The sequence below is a fragment of the Astatotilapia calliptera genome, chromosome 7 (genome assembly GCF_964374335.1).
Source record: "Astatotilapia calliptera chromosome 7, fAstCal68.1, whole genome shotgun sequence".
Taxonomy (NCBI): Eukaryota; Metazoa; Chordata; class Actinopteri; order Cichliformes; family Cichlidae; genus Astatotilapia; species Astatotilapia calliptera.
This window is the reverse complement of record NC_137428.1, coordinates 55514255-55539896: the sequence shown is the minus strand read 5'-3', so window position 1 is coordinate 55539896 and position 25642 is coordinate 55514255. Positions and strand designations below refer to the sequence as shown.

At 41.3% G+C, this 25642-nt stretch overlaps 1 protein-coding gene and 1 long non-coding RNA gene across 2 annotated transcripts in view; both read right to left on the bottom strand.

Annotated features, from left to right (window-relative positions):
- Positions 1 to 1486: 1486 nt before the first annotated feature.
- On the bottom strand, positions 1487 to 1988 carry LOC145429797 (uncharacterized). Its single transcript, XR_013910131.1, has 3 exons — positions 1934 to 1988; positions 1735 to 1833; positions 1487 to 1644 (listed from the first exon to the last, which is right to left on the bottom strand). It is a non-coding gene; the product is annotated as an uncharacterized LOC145429797 (long non-coding RNA).
- Positions 1989 to 12512: 10524 nt separating this feature from the next.
- Positions 12513 to 25642, bottom strand: part of LOC113026597 (mucin-2) — a gene marked incomplete at its 5' end in the record, with an annotated part of 37641 nt that continues 24511 nt past the window's right edge. Inside the window, one exon of the mRNA XM_080303300.1 lies at positions 12513 to 12631. Coding sequence (XP_080159426.1) covers positions 12513 to 12631 — 119 coding nt within the window. The remainder of the gene's footprint in view (positions 12632 to 25642) is intronic.

The window sequence follows — 25642 nt, the reverse complement described above, 5'->3', positions numbered from 1 at the left end:
TAACATCATCTAGCAGACCTTCTGAGGGTACTTCACGTAATCTTGGTAACCGGCTACGGGGGATCGAGGTTTCATGATCCTATTTTTCAGGTCAGTTCCTCTCGCACTCAACGATCCTTCTCCTATCGCACTTGGGGCTATGTACCCAATCTCGGGTGGGGGTGATGATATCTCCCCCCTGACCTGGCGTCCTGACTCCTCCTTGCCGTACCTCCTTGTACCTCGTCAATCTCTAGCTGTGAGAGCAGTCCCTTCTTTCGAATGTTGGAACACTGAGCTACTAGTTGTTTCGCCGTCATTGTGGATGTTGGGTATCGAAGAATCCATATATATATATATATATGTATGTATGTATATATACATATATATATACACACACACACAATACACAATACACATGCAAACGACTGTGTAACAAAATTAAGAGAATACTTGAATAACCTTAACTTTTTGATAACTTAAATATTTGAATATTGAATTTTTTTTTTTTTGGTTTGCTTTTTGTAATACAAAGCAATATACTTCTCCATGTTGAAAATATTACAGGGTAATTTGTTCTCTTTGCAGTAGCATATTTAAAGGAAACCATGCAAAACTGGGAGATAGATAAATAAAGGACTGTTTTATCATTAAACTTGGCAAAAACAATTCCAATTTCTGTCATACATGGTTAAGTGGCATATACAAGACACTGAAAACAATGACACATGAACTGAGTTGCATCCTTTTTATTGAATCAATGTTCATAAATGCTCTCCTTATATTGGCATTTATTTTGTAGACATTTAATGATTGCTTTAATAATATGGGAGGAAACGTGTTCCTCATACACAGACTGGCTTATCACAGCAGTGTGAAGCTTCGCTTCCTGCGAATATGTTGTCCAGCAGCTGCGGTGCATTCTGTGTTGGTACAACCACACTCCTCCACATACATGTATGTGTAGGGGACCGTGTCTCCATTTGGGCAGACCAGGTCTACAGTGCGATTGCTGAAGCATGTCTCCTTACAGCAGGAACAAGAATGCTGCATGACTGCTGCTTCTTTAGAGTACCTGAATACAGAAGAGGATGGGTTTAATCAATACTGAAACTATATAATAGTATTTTTTAAAACGTTTCAGAGGAAATTATTTTTAAGATTATCCTTACATGGTATAAGTGTTGCAGGATCCTTCGCAATATGGCATATCTACCTCCTGGGCAGACGTACAGTTGTTGTGTGTAATATTGGTTTTCATGGACATGAACTTGCATGCCTTCTCCTTCTCTGCGCCTTTTCAAAAAAGATGCACAGTTAGCCTATTTTAATTTAAGTATCTTAACCTAAAACAAACTCAAATGTTATACTCACAAATTTTACAACAGCCGTTTGCTGCAGTTTGAATTGTCCCCTAAGAAGGAAAATATACAACAACGACTAAATACAAGAAAATATACAGCAACAAAAGTTGTTCAACTTCTGTTCACACAGATGAATGCAAACAAGATGAATAATGAGAAAATGGATACTTACAGGCTGACAGCTGCTCTCGTTGAATACTGGGCAGACTGTGTGTGAAGTGCTTGTTGTTAAAATCTCACCATTCTTAACACAGGTATACTCATCACACCTATTCTCAGTTGGTGACCAGGTTTCTCCTTGCTGAAGATAATTGAGAGAGATATATATGTACACACACATATTTATTTAAACATAAATAAACATAAGCATGTGGCCTTGCAGCCAACTTACAGACAAGAGTTGCTTGGATCCGTTAATATTGACAACACAGTGTGTCTGCACACACTTCCCGCAGCACTCATCTGAATCAGTTTTTACATATTCATATCCCTGAAAGACAAAGAGAGGGGGCACATTTTGGTTGCCAAGTGCAATATAACAAAGCTACATCTACACTACACTGATATTGTTTAAACTGGGTGTTTCTTACCATGTCACACGTTTTGTTACATTCCTGATCCTTACAGCTTATTACAGTAGAATTTTGTTCAGCCTCACAGGTACACTCCTGACATACAGACCCAGGAACTGAAGAACCAGGCTAGCAGATAAACAGAAAATAGCCGTACAGAATTATGTGCAGTAGAAATCCTTAAAGGTAAAAAAGGTGGCCAATCATTTGCTTCTTATTTACCTGGTATTCAGTCTCATTCCGAACACAAACCTTTTTAGGTTCTAGGAAAAAGTAAAAAATGACTAAAGATAAGTGAAAGTGCTAATTTTGTCATTAGGTTATGCATCAATTTAAACTGCAGTCTTTAGTTTACCGCATCTAAGTTCTGGACAGCATTTTCCCTTAGGAATACTGACAACTGGCTTTTTTCCAATTGAACAGGTCACATCTATGTCTGGGCAACCGCCAGGTTTACACTCTGTGGAGATGATAAAACATTTATTCAGAGTCAAGAATTAACATGAGCTAACAGTCATCTAAACACATTAAACACACGATTGCCTTGATGCTACAAGTCTTACGGCAAACAGGGGTAGAACAGCAGGGATCTGATGGATCAGTTTGGTTGATGAGGACAAATCCATCATCAGAGCATTCTGTTATGTTTGGTTTTGGGCACTCCTTAGGCTTGCAAGTCACAGTCTTTGTGGATTCTTCACAGGTGCACTTCTGGCATTTGAGCTCAAATCTTTCATTGAACTGAAAGTCATATAGAAAGTAATATATAATACTGTGGTTTCATTTGATATGTCACATTTGTCTCTTGCAGCTAAGTAAAGGTTAGGATTTTAACTGAACATGAAATTAAGACTTTGCTCACCTCACGAGAATTACCCTCAGGATCAAGACATCCTGTTGAAACAAAATTATTTAATCTTAATTGTAATTAATTCCAAACATAATCATTCATTCACTGCTTGCAGTAAAGCGATTTCTTATATTACAAGTCACTTAGAATTTCCTCCACACGTATAGATCCACACATATAGATCACAAGCATCACAATGTGTATTCACTGAAATGATTCAACTCGGGCAATTATACCAAACTTACCACATGTTTTCACACATATGTTGGACTGTCTGCTGAAAAGTTTCATTCCATCAGGACAAAAACAGCCCTCAGCAGTAAAGTTCATGGTGGGTTCGTAAGAACTAAAATATTCAGACAGTGAGAAAAAGCATTAGCCCTTTTGACTATAATGGATTTTCAAGGCAAATAACACAAACTGTTTCCCATTGCTGGGAGGACCAAAACAAAAAACAAAAAAAAAACACATGGCAGGGCTCCAGTTTGATCTATTAGTTGCACCAGAAAAAATGTGACCAACAATCAGGCATTTCTAAATCTGGTAAATCTTAACACTAGAATTTCACCAGCTTAAAAAAAATAGAATAAATAACTCATACTGTGACCCCTCCCAGTTGTACCGGAACTGAACATGTGCAAGTGGCATCTGCATGTTTGATATTTATGTGTTTCAACATCCCAAGTTTATTTCTTACATTTGTTCTTGTTGGTCATTAGCTGATATTTTACATTTCTGTGTAATGTCTTTAAAGTTGTCCGATCCTTCATGATAGTTAACAGGTCTGACAGCAGTTTAGGATAGCCTATCGGGTGTTTTTCTCTCTGCATTTGTTTTTCACTGCAAGTGTAAAGTATTTACTAAAATATTTATACACTAAATTGCAACACTGTTTGTGAAATCTCACTGTCACAGCAACTATGGAATTTGTACACCTTTGAAAATCTATAAATACAATATAGAGGCATGAGCAGTTTTACTGGTTGATTTGAGCCCCACATAATAAAGATTCTTCTTTTTGTTTATTGTCCTTCAGTCATGTTAACCATCTCTAGACCCAACAGTCTTAGCTAATTATAGGCCAATCTCCAACCTTTCTTTCATATCAAAAAACCTTGAGAGAGTAGTTGTCAAACAGCTAACAGATCATTTGCAGAGGAATGGCTTATTTGAAGAGTTTCAGTCAGGTTTCAGAGCTCATCACAGCACAGAAACAGCTTTAGTGAAGGTTACAAATGATCTTCTTATGGCCTCTGACAGTGGACTCATCTCTGTGCTTGTCCTGCTAGCTTAGTGCAGCGTTTGATACTGTTGACCATAATATCCTATTAGAGCGATTAGAACATGCTGTAGGTATTACAGGTACTGCGCTGCAGTGGTTTGTATCATATCTATCTAATAGATTCCAATTTGTACATTTAAATGGAGAGTCCTCTTCACACACTAAGGTCAATTATGGTGTTCCACAGGGCTCAGTGCTAGGACCAATTCGGTTAACATTATACATGCTTCCCTTAGGCAGTAACATTAGAAAACACAGCATACATTTTCACTGCTATGCAGATGACACCCAACTCTGTCCATGAAGCCAGATAACACACACCAATTAGTTAAACTGCAGGAATGTCTTAAAGACATAAAGACCTGGATGGCCGCTAACTTTCTGCTTCTTAATTCGGATAAAACTGAGGTTATTTTACTCGGAGCTGAAAATCTTAGAAATATGGTATCTAACCAGATTCTTACTCTGGGCGGCATTACCTTGGTCTCCAGTAACGCTGTGAGGAACCTTGGAGTCATTTTTGACCAGGACATGTCCTTCAACGCACATATTAAACAGATATGTAAGACTGCTTTCTTCCATTTGCGCAAAATCTCTAAAGTTAGAAATAACCCGTCTCAGATTGACGCTGAAAAACTAGTTCAAGCATTTATTACTTCCAGGCTGGACTACTGCAAAAAGTAGAATGGGAGGGAGAGCCTTCAGTATTCAGTCCCCTCTTCTGTGGAACCAGCTTCCAGTTTGGATTCAGGAGACAGACACTATCTCTACTTTCAAGATTAGGCTTAAAAGTTTCCTTTTTGCTAAAGCATATAGTTAGGGCTGGACCAGGTGACCCTGAATCCTCCCTTAGTTGTGCTGCAATAGACGTAGGCTGCCGGGGATTCCCATGATGCATTGAGTTTTTTCTTTCCAGTCACCTTTCTCACTCAGTATGTGTTAATAGACCTCTCTGCATTGAACTATATCTGTTATTAACCTCTGTCTCTCTTCCACAGCATGTCTATTATCCTGTCTTCCTTCTCTCACCCCAACCGGTCGCAGCAGATGGCCGCCCCTCCCTGAGCCTGGTTATGCTGGAGGTTTCTTCCTGTTAAAAGGGAGTTTTTCCTTCCCACTGTCGCCAAAGTGCTTGCTCATAGGGGGTCATATGATTGTTGGGTTTTTCTCTGTACCTATGAAGCGCCTTGAGGCAACTTTTGTTGTGATTTGGCGCTATATAAATAAAATTGAACTGAATTGAATTGAATGTTGTAATACAAATATGTTTACATCTGCATCTTACATTCATGTAACCTCACTGTGTGTGGCATAACATTATTTGAAATGGCATCACAGTGTTTATTATCCTCTGATTAAGAGCAGCGTTGCTCAAAATGTGACATACCTTTTTGCTTCCTTTTGCTAGCTTCTGTCCATTTTTGTGTGGATCTGCCTGTAGTTTCTTAGTTAGTTTAGGTAATATAAAAAGGCAAAAAAAAAAGGTCTGACGACTCAGTGAATAATAAATGTCATGTTGAAGACCATGACACAAGAAAAAAAAGGAATCAGTGATAGCAGTAACCTAAAAGCGTTGCATCATTCAAACACATTAGTGTGTCAATCCCACTATGAGAAGACTAAATTCAACCTGGAAAGCTGTTCCCAATCTAATGTACCCTGTATTTTTAAACTAAGGGGTCTTTAACAAATGTATAAAATGCATAAATAAATACATATATTTAGTGGCAGAGTGTTGTTTCTGCTTAACTGCAAGAGGAGACGTGAAGCAGAGTGATTTAGGGAGCAGTGTCAGGTCGGATTTGACTGGCACAAATTTACTAATCATGCCAGTCTTTGTAGTTGACTTATGAGGAAATAACTTGTTAGGTGGCTGCTAGGAAGCACGATGATATACGATGATGACATATCATGCATAATTAATGCCTTCATTTAATATCTATAAATTAAATTTTACTTTTTGTCCCTTCCACAATTTCCTACTTACTGTGTCAAATGTTTAACTGCTCCTCAACCTCCTTTAATAATGACAATACTTGTAATAAGTGTAGCTAGACAGGCCCCTGAAAGTAGTTTAACCACTATTAGCTTTCCCCCAACAGATTGTCCAGAGCAGTTGAGAAAACAGGACAACCCATTTACGTTTCAAATCGTTTTACCTCACTTGGAAACAAACCTTTTGACAAACAGAAGACAGAGATACCTTGAAACCATAGTCTATTGTCTTCCAGGGGCCAAACTGAAGAAACGCTGAAACTACGGATAAACACTGATTTTGTAAAATGATAATTCATGGCAACATTCATGTTTACATTTACAATTATGGATCATATAGCAGTGGGAATATATTTCATTATTGCAGATGTATTTCTGAAGGAGTTGTAAAGCATATAGCATATAATTCCTCCACTTCTTCAGTGCCATGTGCCAACCCAGTGCAAAGCAGCTACCTAAATTCCTCTCACAGAGGCCCATTATCTTGTTAGTGATGTTATGTCTTCACTGTATATGATAGCTTTGGGAGAATTTCGTTCTCCACGAGCTTCACCTACACCCCCCCGCCGCTACTGCTCGCCTGCTCACTTCAACGGAGGACGTGCCGTCCGAACCGCCGGACGAGGGATTACCCGGCCTGTCGGAGCCGTCTCCAAGAAAGAAGCGACGTTTGCGCCGTCGGCGTGGCACCCCACAGCCGGATGTCGAGACATGTAAACAATCGGCTGTGGTGAGTGAAAGGGACACTTTTTCTGCTGCGTCAGACTCTGTGACTGTGTTTTCTGGAGCTATTGTTTGTGTGTCTTCTGAAGATAACAATAATTTTTCTGTCTCACCCATGGCCACTGCTTCAAAGACTGTTTCTCTTGAGCCTACGCTCTGTGTTAATGACTGTTTCCATTCTGTTTCCAAGCCTGGTATTATGAATTTAGACAATGAAAATGTTTGGGACCCTTTTTCACCTGCACTGATTCATTCAGGGGAAGTTGTAAACCTCACCAAAACAGTTTTTCCTGATCATGTTCTCCCATCCACACTTTCACCACAGTTTAACGTTGGGTCTGCAATTCAGTTAACGGTTCAATCAGCAGCTGCGCTGCCCTCAGTTCAGTCAGCAGCCGCGCTGCCCTCCGTTCAGTCAGCAGCCACGCTGCCCTCCGTTCAGTCAGCAGCCACGCTGCCCTCCGTTCAGTCAGCAGCCGCGCTGCCCTCCGTTCAGTCAGCCACTCCACCACTCATTATGACTCCACTACAATCGTCTCCGCTACCTGTAGGTCAGTCTGTAGCCGCTTCGCTGCCTATTGCTCTGTCGCCACCAGTTCAGCTGTCTGCCCGCTCATTTACTCAGCCACCATCCTCACTGTCTCATTCAAAGCAGGGAACACACTTCACCACAATATCTGCTGGTTCTCTTAAGCTGGCCATGTCAGAGACAGTTGCTCCCTCTAGGGCCTCCCCAGAGACTGGGTGTCAGTCACCAGCTAACTCTGGACCCCTAGAGGTCAAGACGCCAGCGCCAGTAGCCTCACCGGAGAACTCACCAGAACAGTCTCAGCTCTCAGCACCCCCTGAGAGTTCAAGTGAGTTCACCCGTCTGCCTCCGTCCTCTGCTGAGTGTATTGGGGAACACTTTCAGCCCTCTGAGGACTGCATCCCACTGTTGCTGCCTGAGTCTAGCCACTGTGCTGCTCAGTCCCAGCCAGTGTCCACACTGGCGGAGGTCTCCGTACCTGCTGCTTCAGTGTCTGTTTCCACCGGAGGGCCAGAGGAGCCCGTCCAGTCTCAAGCCATGTTAGCTGGGGTTTCGGGAGAACCCAGCCAGCCTCAAGTGTCATCAGCTGGGGGTTCGGGAGAACCCAGCCAGCCTCAAGTGTCGTCTGCTGGAGGGCCCGAGTCGCTCGTCCAGCCTCAAGTGTCGTCTGCTGGAGGGCCCGAGTCACCCGTCCAGCCTCAAGTGTCGTCTGCTGGTGGGTCCGAGTCGCCCGTCAAGCCTCAAGTGTCGTCTGCTGGTGGGTCCGAGTCGCCCGTCCAGCTTCAAGCCAAGTCAGCTGGTGGGTCCGAGGAGCCCGTCCAGCACCACGCCTCATTTGCTGGGGGTCCTGGAGTACCCAGCAAGCACATCCTCACGTCTGCTGACGGTCCGGGGAAGTTTGTTCAGCCACCACCTGCTGAATCATCCCCTGTGACTTCTACACCGTTGCCTGCATCCACATCACCTCCTGCAGCATCACCGCCTGCAGGTGTCCGGCTGCCTTCAGGTTCCGCAGCCGTCCCGCTGCCGTCAGGTTCCACAGCCGTCCCGCTGCCGTCAGGTCCAGCTTCGCCTTCGTCTTCGTCTGGTCCAGCTCCGCCTCCGCCTGATCCAGCTTCAGCTCCGCCTTCGTCTGGTCCAGCTTCAGCTCCGCCTTCGACTGGTCCTGCCTCGTCTGGTCCTGCCTCGTCTGGTCCTGCCTCGTCTGGTCCTGCGGTTGCAACACCGCCGTCAGAGCCCGCTCGGCCTATTCTGCCTCACCTCTGGCGATTTTTTTTCCAGGCCTCTAAGTTGGCTTCATGGCCATTGTGGACGGCCTCCGGAAAGAGTTCGTCGCCGCCGCTGGCATCGCAGCCGACCTCCAGACCTGCTCAGTGGCCACCACTGCCTTCCAAGTGGTCGGCCTCCCGATTGGTTTTGCCTGCGCCGTGGCCGTGTGCACGGTCGGCCTCCAGAACTGTTTGCCCGTCGCCGCCGTTGCCATGTGCACGGTCGGCCCCCTGAACTTTTCATGGACTCTTGTTGAGCTCTGATTTGGTTTTGTTTTTGATCTGTTTTCCTGTGTTCTTGGACTGTTTTCTTGTGTGTTTGGACTCTTGTGCTCCTTGTTTTTTGTTTCGGACCCTCCTTCCTGGACCCCCTCCGCCCGCCTTGGTCTGGTGCTCTTTTTTTTTGTTTTGGGCTGTCGGGACACAGCCCTTGGAGGGTCGGTACTGTCACGGTTCTGGGTCAGTTTGACCCAGTATTTTGAGTTGTCATGTTTTTGCAGGTTTAGTTTAGTTCCATGTGTCATTTTCTGTCTGTCTCTCTATGTCGAGTTTGCGTCTTAGTGTGATGGTTTCTTGTTCCTGTTTTATTGTGAAGGTCTGCTGCTCATGTGAGTGTGTTCAGTTTTACCTCTGTCTCATCTTGTTGATTATTCCCAGCTGTGTCCACCACCTGTGTGTAATTCCCCTGTGTTTCTCTGTGTATTTAAGTCGTGTCCTCTGTCATTGTAGTTGCTGGTCCGTCTGTGTATTCACCATGTTTCATCCGTGTGTTCCCTGCTGTCTACCATCGTCTGCCTCTGCTCGCCCTCCATGTTCATGTTCTGGTTTCTGCACTGTAGTTCAGTTGTTTTCCAGTATAGTTTCATTTGTCTTTGTTTGCCATTTTTCCTTTGCCATTTATTCAATAAACCACCTTCACACCTTCACGACTGCCTGCGCTTGGATCCTCCTTCATTTCTTCCACACGGCTCTTCTCACTCGCCGTGACACATACATCCATCTCTGCATCATCTATCGTATTGCAAATAACCCTCTGTTGCGGCTTACCTCTTGAGCCACAACCACCCTCAAGTACTTGATGTAATCCCTGGTTGCTCCAATCTCTATGCCAAATTATCCTTAATCAAAATACTTAACTGAAGTTGCCTATGGTGTGTTTATCAGAGTGTGTGTGAATGTTAGAAAAGAAAACACTTAGATGCAGAAAAGGAATGTGTGTTTGAATGAGTCATATTTACTTGAGTACTGAGTGCAAGTGTTTTTGATTATTTTATCTGAGCTGAGGACTAAATCTTTTTAAAAAGTCAGAATTCTGATAGGAACTCTGAGTAAGGCCCAAGTTGATGATGGGTTTTAATCAGTAACACTGTAAGGAAACTTGGAGTCACTTTGACCAGGAAATGTGTAGAACTACTTTATTGTCCTCGAACCATTCTTTAGATTTGCTGCAGCAGGAATAGTCTGCTTGTTGGCTTTGCATTATACCACAAGTGTCTCTTGCTTACTGAACTGTTTTCACTCTCTCTGTGTTTATATACCACTCTGCATTTAATCATAGTTTTTATTAATCTCTGACTCTCGTCCACAGCACATCTTTTGTCCTGTCTCCCTCTCTTCACCCCCTAGCTGAATGAGGCAAATGTTGTTTTGCCATAAGCCAGCAAAACTACAGAGGGTCTTCTCTGTATAATATTAGGGTCGTTACCTTAAAATTTAAAGTGCCTTGAGGCAAATATTTTTTTTAGATTTTGTGCTATGTAAATTGAATTGACTATGACCCTACGAGCCATTGGAAACTAATACAAATGCTTACATAAACTTTATAAGAATTATTTTAGAGCTGTGCATTTTCCAAAGTCTTAGATGTTTTATTTATTTTTAAAGCATTTCCTCTAATAAAAACATTCAGGAGTCACTCTGAAATTTGTTTCAGTTTTCAAGATTAAGGATATTTTTCTAATTTGTTGCTTGACACTTTACACACATGCCTTTTCCATTACAACTTACTTGTCTTCACAGGTTGGCTGATCTGCAGGACCACAAGGCTGATAAACTTGGTGTGATGGGCAGTGACTGGCTGTTTGTGAAATATAAAAACAAATCTTTTTTAAATATACATCCTGTTAAACCAATTTGTTAAATAACATGTACTGTAGACTGTTTTATCTCCTAAATACTATAGGATAACAAAAAAATTCCTCAAACAAGCCAATGAAATTACAATTAAATATCGCAAGCTTTCTTACCACACCACTTTTCTGTTTTAGTGTGGTTCCTCCAGTAAACACAAACTCCAGCACGAGCACAGGCTGCTGCATAAGTTTGCAAACTTGTGCACACTTCTGTTTTGTTAACATTGCTGCTATCAAAAATGCAACCCTTGTAGAAATTATATGGCGATATAATAGGATGGCACTTTGCAAAGAGACTGTAAAAAAGAAAAGAAAAATATTGTGTTTTAAATGCAAACGGAATGGAGATAATCTGGCAGAATAGATTGGATAATGTCTACCTGCTATTAAGCAGCTCACAAACGCCTGTTTTGTATAGAGGTGGTGGTTCTTGTGCACTTGTAGATTTTGTAGGCGGTACAGTGCAATTGCCTTGGCCAATATCTTTTGCAGTCCAGTTGTCAGCCATCGCTGCAAAACTTTCAGCAAGCTGACCTCCAGGCAATATGCAGTCATCACTCGGGTTATTGTTACATGTTCCTGACAGTAATTATAATACAATTAATATAGAGGTTTACCTCAAACCAAGGGCTACTCGAGAGAGAGAGAGTTCTTACCACAATGACCCTTGGTATTATTGCCGAAGTTTTTATATGGAAGATTAACACTGAAGCCAGTTCCTCCAAATGTAATGACCACTTCTAGTGAAGGGATCTCCAAAACCAAGTCAAATCCTGAATTCATGACTGTAACACCATTTTGTGAATAGGGCAGCTTCAGACGTACTCCATTTTTCAGTGCCTATATCAGAAACCAGTGCCATGAAAAAAAAGGTTGAATACTCAAAATTAACAATGAGTGCTTCTATTTGTTGTTCTCTTATCTTTGAATGACTTTAGGCAAATATGAATACTGTATACAAATACTGTATAACTGCCGGTGCAAGAAAGATCAAAGCAACAATAGAGAATCACTGGTCCTTGCTTTACCTCCAAATTTGATCTTCCAGTAAGGTTATGATTTGTCAAATTGAAAATTTGCGATCCATTTAAAATAATTATAGATCGAAGACGGGAAACATCTTCAGTGGAATCAAACACATTATCAATGTAAATCCTTAAGTGATGCCTTGGATTAATTTCTTGGATTAAAACATAAGTGCAGTTTCCTTGATAATTGTAATAGAAGCCATCAAATGTAATGTAATGATGATTGCCCCATCCTTTGCATTCACCTGGAAAAAGAGGGCAAAAAATTAAAATATGAAATTGATTAAAAAAACAAAACAAACATATGTCATTAAAAAAAAAAAAAAAAAAAAAAAGCACTAACCAAATTTACAAAAAAAGACTCACAATCACAAGCGTAATGTTGACAGCACTGGAACTTGTCATATAGAAGAACTGGTTTCTTTCCATTGCTGCAAGTTATGTTTTCAATGGGTGAACAGTGATGAGGAAGTATTTGAAATGTGTTGTTGTCAAGGGATATGGCCTTAGTGCAGTTGCAAAAAGGATGAAACTCTTGTCCCTGGTACAAATTGGGGGGGGTATGTTGAGAAAACACGATTGCAAAACCAGAGAAAGTACATGGCTGTAAAATTATAAAATAAGGTTCAATCATACCTTTGTAACATGAGTGGTAGAATGCATGGTGGATTTTGGTGTTCCAGTTATAATCCTAGTATGATTTGTTGGAGAAGTTGAAATTGTAGTTGGTGTTTCAGTTGTGTTTGTAGAATGAATTGGTGTTGTTGATGTAGGAGTAGTAGTTGGTGTTTCAGTTGTAGTTATAGAATAGGGTGGTGTTGTTGTAGTAAAACCTGTTGTTGTAGTAGGTGTTCCAGGTGTAGTTGTAGAATGAGTCGGTGTTGTTGTAGTAGAACCTGTTGTTGTAGTCTGAGTTGTAGTTGTAGAATGAGTTGGTGTTGTAGTCGGTGTTCCACTTGTAGTTGTAGAATGAGTTGGTGTTGTAGTTGGTGTTCCAGTTGTGGTTGTAGAATGAGTTGGTGTTGTAGTCGGTGTTCCAGTTGTGGTTGTAGAATGAGTTGGTGTTGTAGTTGGTGTTCCAGTTGTGGTTGTAGAATGAGTTGGTGTTGTTGTAGTAAAACCTGTTGTTGTAGTCGGTGTTCCACTTGTAGTTGTAGAATGAGTTGGTGTTGTACTCGGTATTCCAGTTGTGGTTGTAGAATGAGTTGGTGTTGTAGTTGGTGTTCCAGTTGTGGTTGTAGAATGAGTTGGTGTTGTTGTAGTAAAACCTGTTGTTGTAGTCGTTGTTGTAGTTGTAGAATGAGTTGGTGTTGTAGTCGGTGTTCCACTTGTAGTTGTAGAATGAGTTGGTGTTGTAGTCGGTGTTCCACTTGTGGTTGTAGAATGAGTTGGTGTTGTTGTAGTAAAACCTGTTGTTGTAGTCCAGCTTGTAGTTGTAGATTGAGTTGGTGTTGTAGTCGGTGTTCCAGTTGTTGTTGTAGAATGAGTTGGTGTTGTTGTAGTCATTGTTGTAGTTGTAGAATGAGTTGGTGTTGTAGTCGGTGTTCCACTTGTAGTTGTAGAATGAGTTGGTGTTGTAGTCGGTGTTCCACTTGTAGTTGTAGAATGAGTTGGTGTTGTAGTCGGTGTTCCAGTTGTGGTTGTAGAATGAGTTGGTGTTGTTGTAGTAAAACCTGTTGTTGTAATCGTTGTTGTAGTTGTAGAATGAGTTGGTGTTGTAGTCGGTGTTCCACTTGTAGTTGTAGAATGAGTTGGTGTTGTAGTCGGTGTTCCACTTGTAGTTGTAGAATGAGTTGGTGTTGTTGTAGTCCAGCTTGTAGTTGTAGAATGAGTTGGTGTTGTTGTAGTAAAACCTGTTGTTGTAGTCCAGCTTGTAGTTGTAGAATGAGTTGGTGTTGTAGTCGGTGTTCCACTTGTTCTTGTAGAATGAGTTGTTGTTGTTGTAGTCGTTGTTGTAGTTGTAGAATGAGTTGGTGTTGTAGTCGGTGTTCCAGTTGTGGTTGTAGAATGAGTTGGTGTTGTTGTCGGTGTTCCAGTTGTGGTTGTAGAATGAGTTGGTGTTGTTGTAGTAAAACCTGTTGTTGTAGCTGTTGTTGTAGTTGTAGAATGAGTTGGTGTTGTAGTCGGTGTTCCACTTGTAGTTGTAGAATGAGTTGGTGTTGTAGTCGGTGTTCCACTTGTAGTTGTAGAATGAGTTGGTGTTGTAGTTGGTGTTCCAGTTGTGGTTGTAGAATGAGTTGGTGTTGTTGTAGTAAAACCTGTTGTTGTAGTTGTTGTTGTAGTTGTAGAATGAGTTGGTGTTGTAGTCGGTGTTCCACTTGTAGTTGTAGAATGAGTTGGTGTTGTAGTCGGTGTTCCACTTGTAGTTGTAGAATGAGTTGGTGTTGTTGTAGTAAAACCTGTTGTTGTAGTCCAGCTTGTAGTTGTAGATTGAGTTGGTGTTGTAGTCGGTGTTCCAGTTGTTGTTGTAGAATGAGTTGGTGTTGTTGTAGTCATTGTTGTAGTTGTAGAATGAGTTGGTGTTGTAGTCGGTGTTCCACTTGTAGTTGTAGAATGAGTTGGTGTTGTAGTCGGTGTTCCACTTGTAGTTGTAGAATGAGTTGGTGTTGTAGTCGGTGTTCCAGTTGTGGTTGTAGAATGAGTTGGTGTTGTTGTAGTAAAACCTGTTGTTGTAATCGTTGTTGTAGTTGTAGAATGAGTTGGTGGTGTAGTCGGTGTTCCACTTGTAGTTGTAGAATGAGTTGGTGTTGTAGTTGGTGTTCCGCTTGTAGTTGTAGAATGAGTTGGTGTTGTTGTAGTCCAGCTTGTAGTTGTAGAATGAGTTGGTGTTGTAGTCGGTGTTCCACTTGTTCTTGTAGAATGAGTTGTTGTTGTTGTAGTCGTTGTTGTTGTTGTAGAATGAGTTGGTGTTGTAGTCGGTGTTCCAGTTGTGGTTGTAGAATGAGTTGGTGTTGTAGTCGGTGTTCCAGTTGTGGTTGTAGAATGAGTTGGTGTTGTTGTAGTAAAACCTGTTGTTGTAGCTGTTGTTGTAGTTGTAGAATGAGTTGGTGTTGTAGTCTGTGTTCCACTTGTAGTTGTAGAATGAGTTGGTGTTGTAGTCGGTGTTCCAGTTGTGGTTGTAGAATGAGTTGGCGTTCTTGTAGTATAACCTGTTGTTGTAGCTGTTGTTGTAGTTATAGAATGAGTTGGTGTTGTAGTCGGTGTTCCACTTGTAGTTGTAGAATGAGTTGGTGTTGTTGTAGTCCAGCTTGTAGTTGTAGAATGAGTTGATGTTGTTGTAGTAAAACCTGTTGTTGTAGTCCAGCTTGTAGTTGTAGAATGAGTTGGTGTTGTAGTCGGTGTTCCACTTGTTCTTGTAGAATGAGTTGTTGTTGTTGTAGTCGTTGTTGTAGTTGTAGAATGAGTTGGTGTTGTAGTCGGTGTTCCAGTTGTGGTTGTAGAATGAGTTGGTGTTGTAGTCGGTGTTCCAGTTGTGGTTGTAGAATGAGTTGGTGTTGTTGTAGTAAAACCTGTTGTTGTAGCTGTTGTTGTAGTTGTAGAATGAGTTGGTGTTGTAGTCTGTGTTCCACTTGTAGTTGTAGAATGAGTTGGTGTTGTAGTCGGTGTTCCAGTTGTGGTTGTAGAATGAGTTGGTGTTGTAGTCGGTGTTCCAGTTGTGGTTGTAGAATGAGTTGGTGTTCTTGTAGTATAACCTGTTGTTGTAGCTGTTGTTGTAGTTATAGAATGAGTTGGTGTTGTAGTCGGTGTTCCACTTGTAGTTGTAGAATGAGTTGGTGTTGTAGTCGGTGTTCCAGTTGTAGTTGTAGAATGAGTTGGTGTTGTTGTAGTAAAACCTGTTGTTGTAGTCGTTGTTGTAGTTGTAGAATGAGTTGGTGTTGTAGTCGGTGTTCCACTTGTAGTTGTAGAATGAGTTGGTGTTGTAGTCGGTGTTCCACTTGTAGTTGTAGAATGAGTTGGTGTTGTTGTAGTAAAACCTGTTGTTGTAGTCCAGCTTTTAGTTGTAGAATGAGTTGGTGTTGTAGTCGGTGTTCCACTTGTTCTTGTAGAATGAGTTGTTGTTGTTGTAGTCGTTGTTGTAGTTGTAGAATGAGTCGGTGTTGTAGTCGGTGTTCCAGTTGTGGTTGTAGAATGAGTTGGTGTTGTAGTTGGTGTTCCAGTTGTGGTTGTAGAATGAGTTGGTGTTGTTGTAGTAAAACCTGTTGTTGTAGTCGTTGTTGTAGTTGTAGAATGAGTTGGTGTCGTAGTCGGTGTTCCACTTGTAGTTGTAGAATGAGTTGGTGTTGTAGTCGGTGTTCCACTTGTAGTTGTAGAATGAGTTGGTGTTGTTGTAGTAAAACCTGTTGTTGTAGTCCAGCTTGTAGTTGTAGATTGAGTTGGTGTTGTAGTCGGTGTTCCAGTTGTTGTTGTAGAATGAGTTGGTGTTGTTGTAGTCATTGTTGTAGTTGTAGAATGAGTTGGTGTTGTAGTCGGTGTTCCACTTGTAGTTGTAGAATGAGTTGGTGTTGTAGTCGGTGTTCCAGTTGTGGTTGTAGAATGAGTTGGTGTTGTAGTCGGTGTTCCAGTTGTGGTTGTAGAATGAGTTGGTGTTGTTGTAGTAAAACCTGTTGTTGTAGTTGTTGTTGTAGTTGTAGAATGAGTTGGTGTTGTAGACGGTGTTCCACTTGTAGTTGTAGAATGAGTTGGTGTTGTAGTCGGTGTTCCAGTTGTGGTTGTAGAATGAGTTGGTGTTGTTGTAGTAAAAGCTGTTGTTGTAGTTGTTGTTGTAGTTGTAGAATGAGTTGGTGTTGTAGTCGGTGTTCCACTTGTAGTTGTAGAATGAGTTGGTGTTGTAGTCGGTGTTCCACTTGTAGTTGTAGAATGAGTTGGTGTTGTTGTAGTAAAACCTGTTGTTGTAGTCCAGCTTGTAGTTGTAGAATGAGTTGGTGTTGTAGTTGGTGTTCCAGTTGTGGTTGTAGAATGAGTTGGTGTTGTTGTAGTAAAACCTGTTGTTGTAGTCGTTGTTGTAGTTGTAGAATGAGTTGGTGTTGTAGTCGGTGTTCCACTTGTAGTTGTAGAATGAGTCGGTGTTGTTGTAGTAAAACCTGTTGTTGTAGTCCAGCTTGTAGTTGTAGATTGAGTTGGTGTTGTAGTCGGTGTTCCAGTTGTTGTTGTAGAATGAGTTGGTGTTGTTGTAGTCATTGTTGTAGTTGTAGAATGAGTTGGTGTTGTAGTCGGTGTTCTAGTTGTGGTTGTAGAATGAGTTGGTGTTGTAGTCGGTGTTCCAGTTGTGGTTGTAGAATGAGTTGGTGTTGTTGTAGTAAAACCTGTTGTTGTAGTTGTTGTTGTAGTTGTAGAATGAGTTGGTGTTGTAGACGGTGTTCCACTTGTAGTTGTAGAATGAGTTGGTGTTGTAGTCGGTGTTCCAGTTGTGGTTGTAGAATGAGTTGGTGTTGTTGTAGTAAAAGCTGTTGTTGAAGTTGTTGTTGTAGTTGTAGAATGAGTTGGTGTTGTAGTCGGAGTTCCACTTGTAGTTGTAGAATGAGTTGGTGTTGTAGTCGGTGTTCCACTTGTAGTTGTAGAATGAGTTGGTGTTGTTGTAGTAAAACCTGTTGTTGTAGTCCAGCTTGTAGTTGTAGAATGAGTTGGTGTTGTAGTCGGTGTTCCAGTTGTTGTAGAATGAGTTTGTGTTGTTGTAGTCGTTGTTGTAGTTGTAGAATGAGTTGGTGTTGTAGTCGGTGTTCCAGTTGTGGTTGTAGAATGAGTTGGTGTTGTTGTAGTAAAACCTGTTGTTGTAGTCGTTGTTGTAGTTGTAGAATGAGTTGGTGTTGTAGTCGGTGTTCCACTTGTAGTTGTAGAATGAGTTGGTGTTGTAGTCGGTGTTCCACTTGTAGTTGTAGAATGAGTTGGTGTTGTAGTCAGTGTTCCAGTTGTTGTTGCAGAATGAGTTGGTGTTGTTGTAGTAAAACCTGTTGTTGTAGTCCAGCTTGTAGTTGTAGATTGAGTTGGTGTTGTAGTCGGTGTTCCAGTTGTTGTTGTAGAATGAGTTGGTGTTGTTGTAGTCATTGTTGTAGTTGTAGAATGAGTTGGTGTTGTAGTCGGTGTTCCACTTGTAGTTGTAGAATGAGTTGATGTTGTAGTCGGTGTTCCACTTGTAGTTGTAGAATGAGTTGGTGTTGTTGTAGTAAAACCTGTTGTTGTAGTCCAGCTTGTAGTTGTAGATTGAGTTGGTGTTGTAGTCGGTGTTCCAGTTGTTGTTGTAGAATGAGTTGGTGTTGTTGTAGTCATTGTTGTAGTTGTAGAATGAGTTGGTGTTGTAGTCGGTGTTCCACTTGTAGTTGTAGAATGAGTTGGTGTTGTAGTCGGTGTTCCACTTGTAGTTGTAGAATGAGTTGGTGTTGTAGTCGGTGTTCCAGTTGTGGTTGTAGAATGAGTTGGTGTTGTTGTAGTAAAACCTGTTGTTGTAGTCGTTGTTGTAGTTGTAGAATGAGTTGGTGTTGTAGTCGGTGTTCCACTTGTAGTTGTAGAATGAGTTGGTGTTGTAGTCGGTGTTCCACTTGTGGTTGTAGAATGAGTTGGTGTTGTTGTAGTAAAACCTGTTGTTGTAGTCCAGCTTGTAGTTGTAGATTGAGTTGGTGTTGTAGTCGGTGTTCCAGTTGTTGTTGTAGAATGAGTTGGTGTTGTTGTAGTCATTGTTGTAGTTGTAGAATGAGTTGGTGTTGTAGTCGGTGTTCCACTTGTAGTTGTAGAATGAGTTGGTGTTGTAGTCGGTGTTCCACTTGTAGTTGTAGAATGAGTTGGTGTTGTAGTCGGTGTTCCAGTTGTGGTTGTAGAATGAGTTGGTGTTGTTGTAGTAAAACCTGTTGTTGTAATCGTTGTTGTAGTTGTAGAATGAGTTGGTGTTGTAGTCGGTGTTCCACTTGTAGTTGTAGAATGAGTTGGTGTTGTAGTCGGTGTTCCACTTGTAGTTGTAGAATGAGTTGGTGTTGTTGTAGTCCAGCTTGTAGTTGTAGAATGAGTTGGTGTTGTTGTAGTAAAACCTGTTGTTGTAGTCCAGCTTGTAGTTGTAGAATGAGTTGGTGTTGTAGTCGGTGTTCCACTTGTTCTTGTAGAATGAGTTGTTGTTGTTGTAGTCGTTGTTGTAGTTGTAGAATGAGTTGGTGTTGTAGTCGGTGTTCCAGTTGTGGTTGTAGAATGAGTTGGTGTTGTTGTCGGTGTTCCAGTTGTGGTTGTAGAATGAGTTGGTGTTGTTGTAGTAAAACCTGTTGTTGTAGCTGTTGTTGTAGTTGTAGAATGAGTTGGTGTTGTAGTCGGTGTTCCACTTGTAGTTGTAGAATGAGTTGGTGTTGTAGTCGGTGTTCCACTTGTAGTTGTAGAATGAGTTGGTGTTGTAGTTGGTGTTCCAGTTGTGGTTGTAGAATGAGTTGGTGTTGTTGTAGTAAAACCTGTTGTTGTAGTTGTTGTTGTAGTTGTAGAATGAGTTGGTGTTGTAGTCGGTGTTCCACTTGTAGTTGTAGAATGAGTTGGTGTTGTAGTCGGTGTTCCACTTGTAGTTGTAGAATGAGTTGGTGTTGTTGTAGTAAAACCTGTTGTTGTAGTCCAGCTTGTAGTTGTAGATTGAGTTGGTGTTGTAGTCGGTGTTCCAGTTGTTGTTGTAGAATGAGTTGGTGTTGTTGTAGTCATTGTTGTAGTTGTAGAATGAGTTGGTGTTGTAGTCGGTGTTCCACTTGTAGTTGTAGAATGAGTTGGTGTTGTAGTCGGTGTTCCACTTGTAGTTGTAGAATGAGTTGGTGTTGTAGTCGGTGTTCCAGTTGTGGTTGTAGAATGAGTTGGTGTTGTTGTAGTAAAACCTGTTGTTGTAATCGTTGTTGTAGTTGTAGAATGAGTTGGTGGTGTAGTCGGTGTTCCACTTGTAGTTGTAGAATGAGTTGGTGTTGTAGTTGGTGTTCCGCTTGTAGTTGTAGAATGAGTTGGTGTTGTTGTAGTCCAGCTTGTAGTTGTAGAATGAGTTGGTGTTGTAGTCGGTGTTCCACTTGTTCTTGTAGAATGAGTTGTTGTTGTTGTAGTCGTTGTTGTTGTTGTAGAATGAGTTGGTGTTGTAGTCGGTGTTCCAGTTGTGGTTGTAGAATGAGTTGGTGTTGTAGTCGGTGTTCCAGTTGTGGTTGTAGAATGAGTTGGTGTTGTTGTAGTAAAACCTGTTGTTGTAGCTGTTGTTGTAGTTGTAGAATGAGTTGGTGTTGTAGTCTGTGTTCCACTTGTAGTTGTAGAATGAGTTGGTGTTGTAGTCGGTGTTCCAGTTGTGGTTGTAGAATGAGTTGGCGTTCTTGTAGTATAACCTGTTGTTGTAGCTGTTGTTGTAGTTATAGAATGAGTTGGTGTTGTAGTCGGTGTTCCACTTGTAGTTGTAGAATGAGTTGGTGTTGTTGTAGTCCAGCTTGTAGTTGTAGAATGAGTTGGTGTTGTTGTAGTAAAACCTGTTGTTGTAGTCCAGCTTGTAGTTGTAGAATGAGTTGGTGTTGTAGTCGGTGTTCCACTTGTTCTTGTAGAATGAGTTGTTGTTGTTGTAGTCGTTGTTGTAGTTGTAGAATGAGTTGGTGTTGTAGTCGGTGTTCCAGTTGTGGTTGTAGAATGAGTTGGTGTTGTTGTCGGTGTTCCAGTTGTGGTTGTAGAATGAGTTGGTGTTGTTGTAGTAAAACCTGTTGTTGTAGCTGTTGTAGTTGTAGAATGAGTTGGTGTTGTAGTCGGTGTTCCACTTGTAGTTGTAGAATGAGTTGGTGTTGTAGTCGGTGTTCCACTTGTAGTTGTAGAATGAGTTGGTGTTGTAGTTGGTGTTCCAGTTGTGGTTGTAGAATGAGTTGGTGTTGTTGTAGTAAAACCTGTTGTTGTAGTTGTTGTTGTAGTTGTAGAATGAGTTGGTGTTGTAGTCGGTGTTCCACTTGTAGTTGTAGAATGAGTTGGTGTTGTAGTCGGTGTTCCACTTGTAGTTGTAGAATGAGTTGGTGTTGTTGTAGTAAAACCTGTTGTTGTAGTCCAGCTTGTAGTTGTAGATTGAGTTGGTGTTGTAGTCGGTGTTCCAGTTGTTGTTGTAGAATGAGTTGGTGTTGTTGTAGTCATTGTTGTAGTTGTAGAATGAGTTGGTGTTGTAGTCGGTGTTCCACTTGTAGTTGTAGAATGAGTTGGTGTTGTAGTCGGTGTTCCACTTGTAGTTGTAGAATGAGTTGGTGTTGTAGTCGGTGTTCCAGTTGTGGTTGTAGAATGAGTTGGTGTTGTTGTAGTAAAACCTGTTGTTGTAATCGTTGTTGTAGTTGTAGAATGAGTTGGTGGTGTAGTCGGTGTTCCACTTGTAGTTGTAGAATGAGTTGGTGTTGTAGTTGGTGTTCCGCTTGTAGTTGTAGAATGAGTTGGTGTTGTTGTAGTCCAGCTTGTAGTTGTAGAATGAGTTGGTGTTGTAGTCGGTGTTCCACTTGTTCTTGTAGAATGAGTTGTTGTTGTTGTAGTCGTTGTTGTTGTTGTAGAATGAGTTGGTGTTGTAGTCGGTGTTCCAGTTGTGGTTGTAGAATGAGTTGGTGTTGTAGTCGGTGTTCCAGTTGTGGTTGTAGAATGAGTTGGTGTTGTTGTAGTAAAACCTGTTGTTGTAGCTGTTGTTGTAGTTGTAGAATGAGTTGGTGTTGTAGTCTGTGTTCCACTTGTAGTTGTAGAATGAGTTGGTGTTGTAGTCGGTGTTCCAGTTGTGGTTGTAGAATGAGTTGGCGTTCTTGTAGTATAACCTGTTGTTGTAGCTGTTGTTGTAGTTATAGAATGAGTTGGTGTTGTAGTCGGTGTTCCACTTGTAGTTGTAGAATGAGTTGGTGTTGTTGTAGTCCAGCTTGTAGTTGTAGAATGAGTTGATGTTGTTGTAGTAAAACCTGTTGTTGTAGTCCAGCTTGTAGTTGTAGAATGAGTTGGTGTTGTAGTCGGTGTTCCACTTGTTCTTGTAGAATGAGTTGTTGTTGTTGTAGTCGTTGTTGTAGTTGTAGAATGAGTTGGTGTTGTAGTCGGTGTTCCAGTTGTGGTTGTAGAATGAGTTGGTGTTGTAGTCGGTGTTCCAGTTGTGGTTGTAGAATGAGTTGGTGTTGTTGTAGTAAAACCTGTTGTTGTAGCTGTTGTTGTAGTTGTAGAATGAGTTGGTGTTGTAGTCTGTGTTCCACTTGTAGTTGTAGAATGAGTTGGTGTTGTAGTCGGTGTTCCAGTTGTGGTTGTAGAATGAGTTGGTGTTGTAGTCGGTGTTCCAGTTGTGGTTGTAGAATGAGTTGGTGTTCTTGTAGTATAACCTGTTGTTGTAGCTGTTGTTGTAGTTATAGAATGAGTTGGTGTTGTAGTCGGTGTTCCACTTGTAGTTGTAGAATGAGTTGGTGTTGTAGTCGGTGTTCCAGTTGTAGTTGTAGAATGAGTTGGTGTTGTTGTAGTAAAACCTGTTGTTGTAGTCGTTGTTGTAGTTGTAGAATGAGTTGGTGTTGTAGTCGGTGTTCCACTTGTAGTTGTAGAATGAGTTGGTGTTGTAGTCGGTGTTCCACTTGTAGTTGTAGAATGAGTTGGTGTTGTTGTAGTAAAACCTGTTGTTGTAGTCCAGCTTTTAGTTGTAGAATGAGTTGGTGTTGTAGTCGGTGTTCCACTTGTTCTTGTAGAATGAGTTGTTGTTGTTGTAGTCGTTGTTGTAGTTGTAGAATGAGTCGGTGTTGTAGTCGGTGTTCCAGTTGTGGTTGTAGAATGAGTTGGTGTTGTAGTTGGTGTTCCAGTTGTGGTTGTAGAATGAGTTGGTGTTGTTGTAGTAAAACCTGTTGTTGTAGTCGTTGTTGTAGTTGTAGAATGAGTTGGTGTCGTAGTCGGTGTTCCACTTGTAGTTGTAGAATGAGTTGGTGTTGTAGTCGGTGTTCCACTTGTAGTTGTAGAATGAGTTGGTGTTGTTGTAGTAAAACCTGTTGTTGTAGTCCAGCTTGTAGTTGTAGATTGAGTTGGTGTTGTAGTCGGTGTTCCAGTTGTTGTTGTAGAATGAGTTGGTGTTGTTGTAGTCATTGTTGTAGTTGTAGAATGAGTTGGTGTTGTAGTCGGTGTTCCACTTGTAGTTGTAGAATGAGTTGGTGTTGTAGTCGGTGTTCCAGTTGTGGTTGTAGAATGAGTTGGTGTTGTAGTCGGTGTTCCAGTTGTGGTTGTAGAATGAGTTGGTGTTGTTGTAGTAAAACCTGTTGTTGTAGTTGTTGTTGTAGTTGTAGAATGAGTTGGTGTTGTAGACGGTGTTCCAGTTGTTGTTGTAGAATGAGTTGGTGTTGTTGTAGTCATTGTTGTAGTTGTAGAATGAGTTGGTGTTGTAGTCGGTGTTCCACTTGTAGTTGTAGAATGAGTTGATGTTGTAGTCGGTGTTCCACTTGTAGTTGTAGAATGAGTTGGTGTTGTTGTAGTAAAACCTGTTGTTGTAGTCCAGCTTGTAGTTGTAGACTGAGTTGGTGTTGTAGTCGGTGTTCCACTTGTAGTTGTAGAATGAGTTGATGTTGTAGTCGGTGTTCCACTTGTAGTTGTAGAATGAGTTGGTGTTGTTGTAGTAAAACCTGTTGTTGTAGTCCAGCTTGTAGTTGTAGATTGAGTTGGTGTTGTAGTCGGTGTTCCAGTTGTTGTTGTAGAATGAGTTGGTGTTGTTGTAGTCATTGTTGTAGTTGTAGAATGAGTTGGTGTTGTAGTCGGTGTTCCACTTGTAGTTGTAGAATGAGTTGATGTTGTAGTCGGTGTTCCACTTGTAGTTGTAGAATGAGTTGGTGTTGTTGTAGTAAAACCTGTTGTTGTAGTCCAGCTTGTAGTTGTAGAATGAGTTGGTGTTGTAGTCGGTGTTCCAGTTGTTGTAGAATGAGTTTGTGTTGTTGTAGTCGTTGTTGTAGTTGTAGAATGAGTTGGTGTTGTAGTCGGTGTTCCAGTTGTGGTTGTAGAATGAGTTGGTGTTGTTGTAGTAAAACCTGTTGTTGTAGTCGTTGTTGTAGTTGTAGAATGAGTTGGTGTTGTAGTCGGTGTTCCACTTGTAGTTGTAGAATGAGTTGGTGTTGTAGTCGGTGTTCCACTTGTAGTTGTAGAATGAGTTGGTGTTGTAGTCAGTGTTCCAGTTGTTGTTGCAGAATGAGTTGGTGTTGTTGTAGTAAAACCTGTTGTTGTAGTCCAGCTTGTAGTTGTAGATTGAGTTGGTGTTGTAGTCGGTGTTCCAGTTGTTGTTGTAGAATGAGTTGGTGTTGTTGTAGTCATTGTTGTAGTTGTAGAATGAGTTGGTGTTGTAGTCGGTGTTCCACTTGTAGTTGTAGAATGAGTTGATGTTGTAGTCGGTGTTCCACTTGTAGTTGTAGAATGAGTTGGTGTTGTTGTAGTAAAACCTGTTGTTGTAGTCCAGCTTGTAGTTGTAGAATGAGTTGGTGTTGTAGTCGGTGTTCCAGTTGTTGTTGTAGAATGAGTTGGTGTTGTTGTAGTCGTTGTTGTAGTTGTAGAATGAGTTGGTGTTGTAGTCGGTGTTCCAGTTGTGGTTGTAGAATGAGTTGGTGTTGTAGTTGGTGTTCCAGTTGTGGTTGTAGAATGAGTTGGTGTTGTTGTAGTAAAAGCTGTTGTTGTAGTTGTTGTTGTAGTTGTAGAATGAGTTGGTGTTGTAGTCGGTGTTCCACTTGTAGTTGTAGAATGAGTTGGTGTTGTAGTCGGTGTTCCACTTGTAGTTGTAGAATGAGTTGGTGTTGTTGTAGTAAAACCTGTTGTTGTAGTCCAGCTTGTAGTTGTAGAATGAGTTGGTGTTGTAGTTGGTGTTCCAGTTGTGGTTGTAGAATGAGTTGGTGTTGTTGTAGTAAAACCTGTTGTTGTAGTCGTTGTTGTAGTTGTAGAATGAGTTGGTGTTGTAGTCGGTGTTCCACTTGTAGTTGTAGAATGAGTTGGTGTTGTTGTAGTAAAACCTGTTGTTGTAGTCCAGCTTGTAGTTGTAGATTGAGTTGGTGTTGTAGTCGGTGTTCCACTTGTGGTTGTAGAATGAGTTGGTGTTGTAGTCGGTGTTCCACTTGTAGTTGTAGAATGAGTTGGTGTTGTAGTCGGTGTTCTAGTTGTGGTTGTAGAATGAGTTGGTGTTGTAGTCGGTGTTCCAGTTGTGGTTGTAGAATGAGTTGGTGTTGTTGTAGTAAAACCTGTTGTTGTAGTTGTTGTTGTAGTTGTAGAATGAGTTGGTGTTGTAGACGGTGTTCCACTTGTAGTTGTAGAATGAGTTGGTGTTGTAGTCGGTGTTCCAGTTGTGGTTGTAGAATGAGTTGGTGTTGTTGTAGTAAAAGCTGTTGTTGAAGTTGTTGTTGTAGTTGTAGAATGAGTTGGTGTTGTAGTCGGAGTTCCACTTGTAGTTGTAGAATGAGTTGGTGTTGTAGTCGGTGTTCCACTTGTAGTTGTAGAATGAGTTGGTGTTGTTGTAGTAAAACCTGTTGTTGTAGTCCAGCTTGTAGTTGTAGAATGAGTTGGTGTTGTAGTCGGTGTTCCAGTTGTTGTTGTAGAATGAGTTGGTGTTGTTGTAGTCGTTGTTGTAGTTGTAGAATGAGTTGGTGTTGTAGTCGGTGTTCCAGTTGTGGTTGTAGAATGAGTTGGTGTTGTTGTAGTAAAACCTGTTGTTGTAGTCGTTGTTGTAGTTGTAGAATGAGTTGGTGTTGTAGTCGGTGTTCCACTTGTAGTTGTAGAATGAGTTGGTGTTGTAGTCGGTGTTCCACTTGTAGTTGTAGAATGAGTTGGTGTTGTAGTCGGTGTTCCAGTTGTTGTTGCAGAATGAGTTGGTGTTGTTGTAGTAAAACCTGTTGTTGTAGTCCAGCTTGTAGTTGTAGATTGAGTTGGTGTTGTAGTCGGTGTTCCAGTTGTTGTTGTAGAATGAGTTGGTGTTGTTGTAGTCATTGTTGTAGTTGTAGAATGAGTTGGTGTTGT